We start from the raw sequence: 11,024 nt of genomic DNA on the forward strand, positions 1-11,024 counted from the left end.
TGAATACTAAAACAACTCAATAATGATAAATATAAATCTATCTATCTATAAGTATAATATTGGGAAACGTCCATAATACGGAGTAAATTTATATGGCCTTTATTCACTTATTCCCTTAGACTATATATAACCCTGCCTGTGACGTCACAGACAGATTGTCCACTTTTTGACCAAAAAGTGCAATCTGCCTCTGACGTGGCAGTGTCACCCTCTGACACCAAAATAACCCTGACGTCCCTCCAGTGTCAAATAGGTCCCACCAGTTTTATTTTTTCTTTTTCTTTTTTATTTTATTATGCATACAAATTATATTACATATAATTAAAAAACATATAAAAATTAACCATTACATAAAAAATTAACCATTACATAAAATTTAACCATTACATAAATTTAACCATTCATGGTGCGGAATGCGGACAATTCTTCCACTTCCAATGCATACAATCAATACTCCCGAGCATACCCTTAAAACCATGTTTCTCTTCATGCTTACTATATAAACGTTGAACATCGTAATCGTAATCGTAACTAAGTAAATACGATGCCATGAAAGAAAAATAATTGATGATGAGAGAAAATTGTATGATTTAGTTGATAGAATTGAAAGAAAAATAAAGAGAAATGGTGTGTTAAAAGTGTAGAATGGATGGGTTTATATAGATAAAAATATATAGAATTTAAAAAAAAAAATGAAAAAAACTCAAATATAGCCGTTAGCCAACGGCTTAAATTTTCAGCCAATCAGAAGCCGCCACGTACTCCTGACGCTGCCTCACCCACCCGTGAAAAAGTTGACTGACGCCCCTCCCGCGTTAGCCGTAATGCCCCACTAGGGGCGTCAGGGGGCGTCACCCACTGCCAGCGCGTCTGACGGAACCCCTCTGACGCCGCGTTTAAAATGGTCTTACTAAGATTGCGAAAGGGTAAACTCTAAAAGGCGTCACTGTAGGGAGTAGTAAATAGTTTGATGAGTTTAGTGACTTTTTGAGAGTTTGGAGGGCTTAAGTAAATAACAAGTGTTATGGTCGTAATCTTGAACAAAGATAAACCCCTCTTTTATGGCGCTTGTATTCATGGGAATTTGGCACGGTATTTGGGAACTCACGTGAGAGTTTGACTGTTATTTTGATTTAATTCTTTTGGCACAATTCTCATTTACTGGAATAAGTTATTGGACAAAGTGCATCCCTCTTACCAATATTCATCTTCAAATTTACAAATAAAAACATAAAATAAATTTAGATACAAAGACTATTATATGGAGTATTACAAAAGTTGATTATTAATAACAAGGTCACTTAATTTTTTTCTTAAAATTAAACCATAAGTTTATTTGTTATATCTAAACAAAATAGAGAGAATTAAAATATTCTTACATTAGTTGTAGTGCTTCTTTGAGAAAATAACCTCAACTAAAAGGTTAAAAGCTGTGTATGCATGCATTAATATTGGTATTTTCTTTATAGTAATGGATAATGGATGGATTAGAATAAAACATGAAGCACTAATAATTGTCAAAGCCCATGAATAACAAGATGGAAAAAATCATAAATTATGGATTGATGTTACCTCATTTTGGTCTCACTTGACCCCTTATGTCTGCAGATGATGTCTACGCCCAATCTCTTACAACATGACTTGTACACCCAACTACATTTAAAATATTTATTTATTTATATAATATAATATTTTATTTATTTAAATAAAAATATGTGTTTATTACCCTTTCATGTCTCACTTCTCCACCACTCCTATATAAACAAACTCATTCATCATGTTCTACCATAATATTCCAATACAACTTCTTTTGCATAACAACAACAATTTCAATTAACCAACTGATCCACTTTTATCTCTCAAGAATCTTCGATTTTTCGGTCTCTAAGATCCGTTTTTCAGGTTCGAGTTTTATCTGTTTCGGGTTGTTTTTTTGGTTTTTATAAAGAGAGATGAAAATGATGATGGGAAGTAATAAGAGAAGGATTTCAAGCAAAGGACTTGGAGGAGTTCTTAAAGAACAAAAAGCAAGGCTTTACATTATCAAAAGATGTGTTGTTATGCTTCTATGTTATCATGATTAATTCGGATTCGGATTGATTAATTAATTTCTTTAAACTAATTGCTCGAGTGGGTTTGTTAATACTCCTTAGAAATTTAGTGGCTTGTAAGAGCTCAACAATTTTGTAACCCTATACGTTGTCTCTTAATGTAACTTCTTCTACTTAATTATGTTTTTTTAGTTCCTTTCCCGTATGGTTTCGGGAGCTAATTGCTTTAATACATTTTATTAATTTAATTCTGTTATAATATAGTCAACATATGAAATAGTAATGTTGAAAAATGTGGATGATCAATAATTGTTGGCTAGTGAATTTTCTTTTATAAATATATGGTGAATGTAAGAAAGAAACTTGCACATTTTCTTAATAAAAATTCTTCTTTCTCTTTTACTCCCTACTAATTCTATAAGTTAACAATAATAATTACAAGTTAGAAGACCACTAATAGTTGTTAACGACAACCAAATTATAACACGTTATCAGCACGAAGTGCTCCGTATAATCAAAGTTTATCTAAGTAAGCACAAGTCACTAATCAAGGTAAGAAATTTTTTAACGATATCTTCTATTATTTATTAATAAGGTAAATATTATTATAATCATAACTAACATTTATATTATATATGGTCGGTTATACCGCCTGAATTATATTTCTGTAATCTAACTTTTATTAACTTCACTAACATTTATATTTATGTTATTTAAGTTATATATAGTCGGTTATACCGCATGAATTATATTTCTGTATTCTAACTTTTATTAACTTCACTAACATTTATATTTATGTTATTTAAGTTATATATGGTCGGTTATACCGCCTGAATTATATTTATGTAATCTAACTTTTATTAACTTCACTAACATTTATATTTATGTTATTTAAGTTATATATGGTCGACACTGTCGCCTAATTTACATTTATGTTATCTAACATTTACATTTATGTTATCTAACATTTATATTTATGTTATCAACAATCTATTTATGGTTATTTACATTTATTTATACATCGTCATATCACCACCGGAGCACCAACATCACGGTTGAAATATACATCGTTTCAACTCCAGACTTTCTAAACCATCACCACTTCTATAAAAAAAAGGCCCATTTTCTCTTTCCAATCTCCCAACGAGATTGGTTTTTCTAAAGACGGGATACAGTAGCCCTGCTTTGACTGAACTAGTAACTCACTTCCTCCTTGGGCCACCGTTTTTCTTTCCACCGCTAGCTTCCTCTGTCTTTCCGGTTCCGTCAATTTTTTTTTATGTTTCTGACTTTAAATTAAATTGAATTGAGTTTCGTTGATGATAGATCCAGGAAGAAATGTAAGTGAATATGGCAGAGAGTGTTCCGTATCTGTTCATCTCCGTCTCTCATTAACTTGTCACTCTGATATATACTGAACTTGATTTGCTTTTCTCCATATAATAATCCGTTGTGATCTGCTTTCTTGATTTTAATATAGCAACCAGACATCAACCTAACTTATTTAACATAAATAATTGTTGAGTGGTGAAAGTGCAGATGCACTAAACTTTGTCTCTATATGTATGTGAACTAGTTTTGGAGTATTAATAAAGTGAAATAGTGATATGTAATAATTTGTTATCTACTTTTTGACTTTGTGGATAACATATTTTCAAAACAAACTAGTCTTAATAATAACATTTAACAAATTAAATTACATAAATATGGACAGGTTAGTGGGCTACAATTTTTCGAAGTAATTTGTCTCTCATTTATATAAAAATATAAATATAAATACTACGTAAATTTTTTAAAGAAAATAATGGGTCAATTGCGTTTTTATAAATATTTACACTCAAAGTTTAAAGGTAAATTGAAAAATTGGTAACATTTGAATTAGGTCATTTGACCCCATAAAGTTTCATGTGGCTATGCCGGTAACAATGCCTCTTAATTAGTTTTGAACATTATAGGTTTCCTTGTATCATTTGTTAAATTTTTTTTACCTGTATATTGCAGATAGTGGTACCACGCACACTATACTCGAATCTAATAAATATTTCATTGATTTGAAATCAAATAAAGGAACTATAAATACTATATCAGGTCCTGCAAACTTGATAAAAGGAATGAGAAAAGCAAAATTCATGTTACCAAATGGTACGAATTTTCTGATAAATAATGTCTTGTTTTTCTCCCAAAAATCAAAGAGAAATTTATTAAGTTTCTCTTATATATATATATCATAATGGATATGATTACAGAAAATGAAAAATATCTAAGCATCACCGACAAGGAATCATGTGGTTGAAAAAAAAACTACCAAGACTTAGTCCTGGTTTACATTACACATATGGTGATTAATGAAAAGCACATATGATAAAATTCACATATGATGAAAAGCACATATGATGATTATGAAAAGCATATATGATGATTATGAAAAGCACATATGATGAAAAGCGCAGCGCATATGATAAAAAGCGCATATAATGAAAAGCGCAGTGCATATGATTAAAAACGCATATGATGAAAAGCATATCGCACATGATTAAAAGCGCATAAGATAAAAGGTGCATATGAGGAAAAGCGCATATGATTAAAAGCGCATATGATGAAAAGTGCATATGATGAAAAGCACAGCGCATATGATTAAAAGCGCATATGGTGAAAGGATATATGATGAAAAGCGCATATGGTGATTAATGAAAAAGCACATATGGTGATTAATGAAAAGCACATATGGTGATTAATGAAAAGCGCATATGGTGATTAATGAAAAGAATATTGAGAAAGAATCACCAATGTTTCTTGAAAGAATTCAAGGTTATATATATGGACCAATTCATCCATCATGTGGACCATTTTGATTTTTCATGGTTCTAATAGACGCATCTAGCGGATGGTCTCATGTTTGTGTGTTATCAAGCCATAATATGGCGTTTGCAAAGTTTCTTGCACAAATTATTAAATTGAGAACACATTATTCTGATTACACCATTAAAAGGACGAGACTTGATAATGCTGGTGAGTTAACATCTCAAGCATTTTATGATTATTATATGTCTAAAAGGATTGTTATTGAACATCCAGTTGCTCATGTGCATAAAAAATTGGTATAGCTGAATCAATAATTAAAAGCATGCAACTAATAGCTAGACCATTAAAAATGAGTACATAACTCTCAGAATTTATATAAGGACGTGCAAATTTACATGCTGCGACTTTATTTCACATTAAACAAAGTGCGACTCATAAATATTCTCCTCTACAACTTGATCTTGGCCAAGAGCCAAATATTTCACACCATTAAGACATTTGATTATGCAGTGTATGTTCTAGTTACACAACCACAACGCACTAAAATGGGTCCTCAAAGGAGGATGAGAATATATGTTGCATATGAAACATCTTCAATCATAAGATATATTGAACCCATGACGGGTGATGTTTATACATCACGTTTTGCTGATTGTCATTTTAATAAAATATTGTTTGTGACGATCCGGGAATTTCAGACCAAAATTAAACTTAAATTTTATATGTTTCCGATATGATAAGCAAAGTCTATAATGTTGAATCTCAAAATTTTGGAATTTATATTCATGTAATCAGTTATCCTTTGTCTGTGCTCAAAGATTCACGAACTATTGTGTGTAAATAAATGTGTATAATTATGTGTATATATATATATATATATATATATATATATATATATATATATATATATATATATATATATATATATATAAACAAAAGTATATGTATAATAATTTGAAATAATACAATCTATTATTACTAATACTAATAGTATTATTATTATTATCACTTTTATGAATTTTAGTATCAATATTACTTATTATTAATAATGATATAATTATTATTATTATTAATATAGATAGATATTAATTATTAATATTAATATATATATAAATAAATAAATAAAAAAAGAAATCAAGAACTGGTACCATTCAGTTTCACATCCACATCCCCACTGTATCTGATTTTTGTATTTGTCGGAGTTTGTTACAAGTCTACTTCAATTTTAATTACAGAACAAAATTCTTTCATCATATATATCATCTTCTGCATTGTAATTGGATATTAACCAAAAATCAAGAAATAAGCTCGTATCCTCTAGTCTTCATCTTTTTCATCATATTTTGATTTTGAATGAAATTTCAAAATGTAATAATACAGTCTTGTTAGGAATCGTCTATCTAAACTATCTGTAAGTTTTCAATCCTCAATTCTTTCTATTAATCTCCAATTTGAGAGTCAAAGTTTTGGGTTTTAAAAGTCAACTAAGTGTTCTTGAATCAAATTCAAGTTTATTTTGATGTTTCCAGTTAATTTGATGATCCATAAAGATTATATGAATGATTTGCAACACAATTCATGTTGTAATCATAATCTATAACAGTCTTAAATTCAAAACCAACTTTTGAGCTCATGTGTTCTTGACAGTGATATACACTAATTTGAATTTGAAACAAATTTCAAAAACTAAAAATTCAGAGTTGTTAGGAATCATTTACTTAAACTTCCTGTAAAATCTCAAGTTTCAATTCTTAATAACGAATTCGAATTTGCGAGTCAAAGTTATTTTGCCAAAAGTCAACCAATTTGTTCCTCGAGAAATTAGAGCTCGTTTTGATGTTTCAAGTTCAATTGATGAATCCAATAGTTTTTAGGAATGATTTGAAACATTTTCATGTTGTAAAGATTGTCCAAAACGAACTCAAAATTGAAAACAAATTTTTTTTTTCTTGGCTACTAGCAAGCAGTAGGATTTTTTTTGTTTTTTTTCTCATTTTTTTTATATCATGAACACATTTTTTTTTTGTTTCATGTTGTTTACAAGTCATAAATGAAAACCCGTTCGATTGTTGTTGAGTTTTTGCCCCCGTTTGATTTTAAACTTGGTGAAGAAGATGATGAACATGGCTAAATGAAATACTAGATATATAGTTTGGGTTGCCTTATAAATTAGATAAAAAAGACAGAGGGAATGGTTAAGTGTGTTTGCGAGTGAGCGGGAGGTCTCTAGTTCAAACCCGGTTCAGGGCATATTTTTTTAGAAAGGCTTTGGAAGGTAGATTTCATTACCAAAATTATTATTATTATTAGTATTGTGATTATTATTATTATGGTTATTTTAAGAACACTTATTATTACTAATACAAGTCTTATTATAAAGACTATAATTTATTATTATAATTATGATTATGATTATTATTATTATTATGAGAATGATACAAATTATTATTATTTTCATTAATATTAGTACTTGTAACATTTTATAATTGTTAGTGTTATTATTATCATCCACATAGATATTATTATTAGTATTATCATCATTATTATTAATATTACAAAGTATCATTAATAGACTTATCATTTAAACGGTGATAAAACTCTATTTATCCATATTATTTAACGGTGATAAAACTCTATTTATCAACACATATACGGCATGAAAACATTTTTATTATTAGTCATGACGACCTCACTCAAATTTCGGGACGAAATTTCTTTAACGGGTAGGTACTGTGATGACCCGGAAATTTCAGACCAAATTTAAACTTAAATCTTTGTATGATTAACATTTCCGACACGATAAGCAAAGTCCGTAAAGCTAAATCTCAAAATTTTTGAACTACTTTTATATATTTAAATACCCTTCGATTGTTTTCGACGATTCGCGAACAATTATATGTAAATAGATACATATATACTATAACTTGAAAAAGAAACGATGTATTAATTGTTAGATACCGTACATTAAACTTATTGGTTTAAATATCTATTTGAATATATATGATAAGTTGAAATATTTATTATTAAAATTAATTGTAAATAACTTCCAATGTGTATTTAAAAACTGATTTATGTATATCAAATAAAGATATATACATATATATAATTTCAAGTTATTTAGTAAACGATAGTAACATTCGTTTATTGATTCGATTGATATTTAGATAAGTTAACTAAAGCGTTTAAGATGAACTAGTAAAACACTAATTTGCTACAGTATTTTCAAATTGCTACAGTACCCAAAATGCTACAGTGTTTTCGAAAATCACTATTTGCTACAGTAAAATTTACTTTGCTACAGTGAATTGCTACAGTAAAAATTGGCAAATGAAAATCACTATTTACTACAGTAAAATTTACTTTCAAAAGTAACTTTGCTACAGTAAAAAACTATTTCAAAATGAAAATGTATGTATTATATATATATATATATATATATATATATATATATATATATATATATATATATATATATATATATATATATATATTAACAAATAGCGAGACGATGATTTATAGAAGTAAATGACCAAAACACTCAAATGTATAAGTTATACCTCGAGTGGTAAAGTTTATTGATAATTTAAGACGATATTTTGACAAAGGTACGAGTCATGAAATGTAAAGTGATAGTTTTCTAAGCATACGAAAATGCGTTCGAGAAACCGGAACTGAGGCATAAGTCGAGTGACAACGTACGAATTATCGGGACAAAAATTACAAGTCAACTATGCACGTGAATTTAATATAATATATAATTAATTATTTAAATTATATATATTATATATAATATATATAAATATGTCGACAGAATGAAAACAAAACAGATTGGGTGCCAAACAGCTGGCCATGCGATCGCATGGCACTAACCCACATTACCCATGCGATCGCATGGGATCAAGATTCAGGAAACATTATAAAACGCGATCGAGTTCTGGCATTTGACACACACACATACCTCCCTCTGTTATTTATTTTATTAATATTTATATTATTATTATTATTATTATTATTAAAATTAATATTAAGATTAACATTATTATTAATCTTATTATTATTAGTATTATACATAAAATACTATGACGGAGTGTTGTTCGAGTAATTTAAAAACTGGTTTTACGAGCGGGGCAGAGTTAAGGAAATTATGGGTTATTGCCAAGGAGGTTATGGGTAATGTTCGGGGGTATATTTGTGAATCAAACCTAGTGTTTATCATTTCCGTTATGTCTACGTACTTTTCTGAAATATTGAATCACAATATTGATACGTTGAGATCTACGATTATTTGATATTCCGGGTTTCGGTCACATTACGATGAACAACTTTAGGTGCTGCTAAGGTGAGTTTCATATGATCCCTTTTACTCTTTACGTTTTTGGGCTGTGAATACATGCAATGCTTTTATAATTGTATTATTAAATGGATACAAATGCTAAAACTGATTTTGCGTGAGTTTCATTTGCTCCCTTTTTAAATGCTTTTGCAAACTATATTTTTGGGCTGAGAATACATGCACTTTATTTTAAACGCAATGGATACAAGTACATAATAAATTCTACACTGAGTTTGAACCGAAAATCCCTTAGCTTTGGTAACTGTTAACTGCCAGTTATAAGAACTGGTGGGCGCGAGTAGTAGTATATGGATCCATAGGGCTTGATATCCCCGTCCGAGCTAGAGCACTAGCCTTTTAACGGACGTATGCTATTTTAGAAGCGTACACGTTGGTTTGCGTGTATTATTAAGATAATTATACAAAGGGTATAAAATATATATACGTTAAGTTTAGTTACCAGGGTGCTCAATTTCGTAGAATATTGCGATAAACGTTTCTGGATGAAACAACTGAAATCTTGTGATCCATCTTTATATACAGATTATGCGAAACATACAAACTATGAACTCACCAACCTTTGTGTTGACACTTGTTAGCATGTTTATTCTCAGGTTCCCTAGAAGTCTTCCGCTGTTTGCTATTATGATATACAAGCTATGTGCATGGAGTCTTACATGGCATATTTTTCAAGAAAACGTTGCATTCACCAATTCATCAACATGTACCTTATTTTGACTGCATTGTCAACGAAAGTACTATTGTAAACTATTATATACAGTGATTGTCTATATGTAGAAATCATCAGATGTCGAAAACCTTTGATTTAAATATACATTTATGGTGTGCCTTTTCAAAAGAATGCAATGTTTACAAAACGTATCATATAGAGGTCAAATACCTCGCAATGAAATCAATGAATGACGTGTTCGTCCATATGGATTTGGAGCGATCGTCACAGTTGGTATCAGAGCGTTGGTCCTAACGAACCAGGTCTTGCATGAATGTGTCTAACTGATAGTTGTTAAGATGCATTAGTAAGTCTGGACTTCGACCGTGTCTGCATGTTAAAAGTTTTGCTTATCATTTTTTTTGTCAGAAATTACCTGCTTATCATTGCTAATCTAGACACATTTTACTGCATTGATTGCATGAATAGTGTATAGACAAAATTCATATTTTAGCGTATCTGTTACTGTAAACTTTTCCTGACATCTTCCGAAAATTTCTCCGTGATTTATGGAATTTGGTATTATAAATACATATGTAAATTATGTATTGAAGAATACAAAACTAAATTCTATAATCTAATTCATATAAAAAAAAATCATCTCCCTAATTATACAAGATGGATCCCGTATCTAGTTCAAATTCCTTAAACTCTGACAGCTATTCCGATATGGATATTCACCTGAATTCCGAAGACAGTGTAACCAGAATGGATCAAACAATTAGCCATCATCTATTCTGGATGAATTGGGGATGGGTTCGTAGCCTACTTAACTATTGAAGACAAGAAGAAGGCGATCCCTTCCATCCACCACATTGCCCTCTTGACGAAGAACCTGAAGCACTTACCGGCGAACCTGTTCGTAATACCATTTTCTCTCTCATCTCCAGAATATCTCGTCATGATCATATACTCTCTCAAATTCTGGATCTTATTCATCCGCTCGTCTGAACCGCCAATCATCTTGGTGTAATAGAAGAAGTCAACGAGCTTCGCGCTCGGGTAGTGGCTTTGGAGAATACGGTGCAAAGGTTACAAGCACCAGCAGCATCACCGGCATCAACAGTACCACCGACAATAACACCAACAGTACCAGTACCACCACCAA

General features: G+C 30.2%; 1 protein-coding gene across 1 annotated transcript; it reads left to right on the forward strand.

Annotated features, from left to right (window-relative positions):
- Positions 1-1,808: 1,808 nt before the first annotated feature.
- On the forward strand, positions 1,809-2,241 carry LOC139873496 (small polypeptide DEVIL 4-like). The gene has a single exon (XM_071861424.1). The coding sequence runs from the start codon at positions 1,953-1,955 to the stop codon at positions 2,082-2,084; it is 132 nt and encodes a 43-aa protein (XP_071717525.1). The 5' UTR covers positions 1,809-1,952; the 3' UTR covers positions 2,085-2,241.
- The last annotated feature ends 8,783 nt before the right edge of the window (positions 2,242-11,024 follow it).

The sequence above is a fragment of the Rutidosis leptorrhynchoides genome, chromosome 10 (genome assembly GCF_046630445.1).
Source record: "Rutidosis leptorrhynchoides isolate AG116_Rl617_1_P2 chromosome 10, CSIRO_AGI_Rlap_v1, whole genome shotgun sequence".
Taxonomy (NCBI): Eukaryota; Viridiplantae; Streptophyta; class Magnoliopsida; order Asterales; family Asteraceae; genus Rutidosis; species Rutidosis leptorrhynchoides.

Coding starts and splice junctions, on each gene's coding strand:
- LOC139873496 (XM_071861424.1), top strand. CDS start 1,953: ATGAAAATGATGATGGGAAGTAATAAGAGAAGGATTTCAAGCAAAGGA.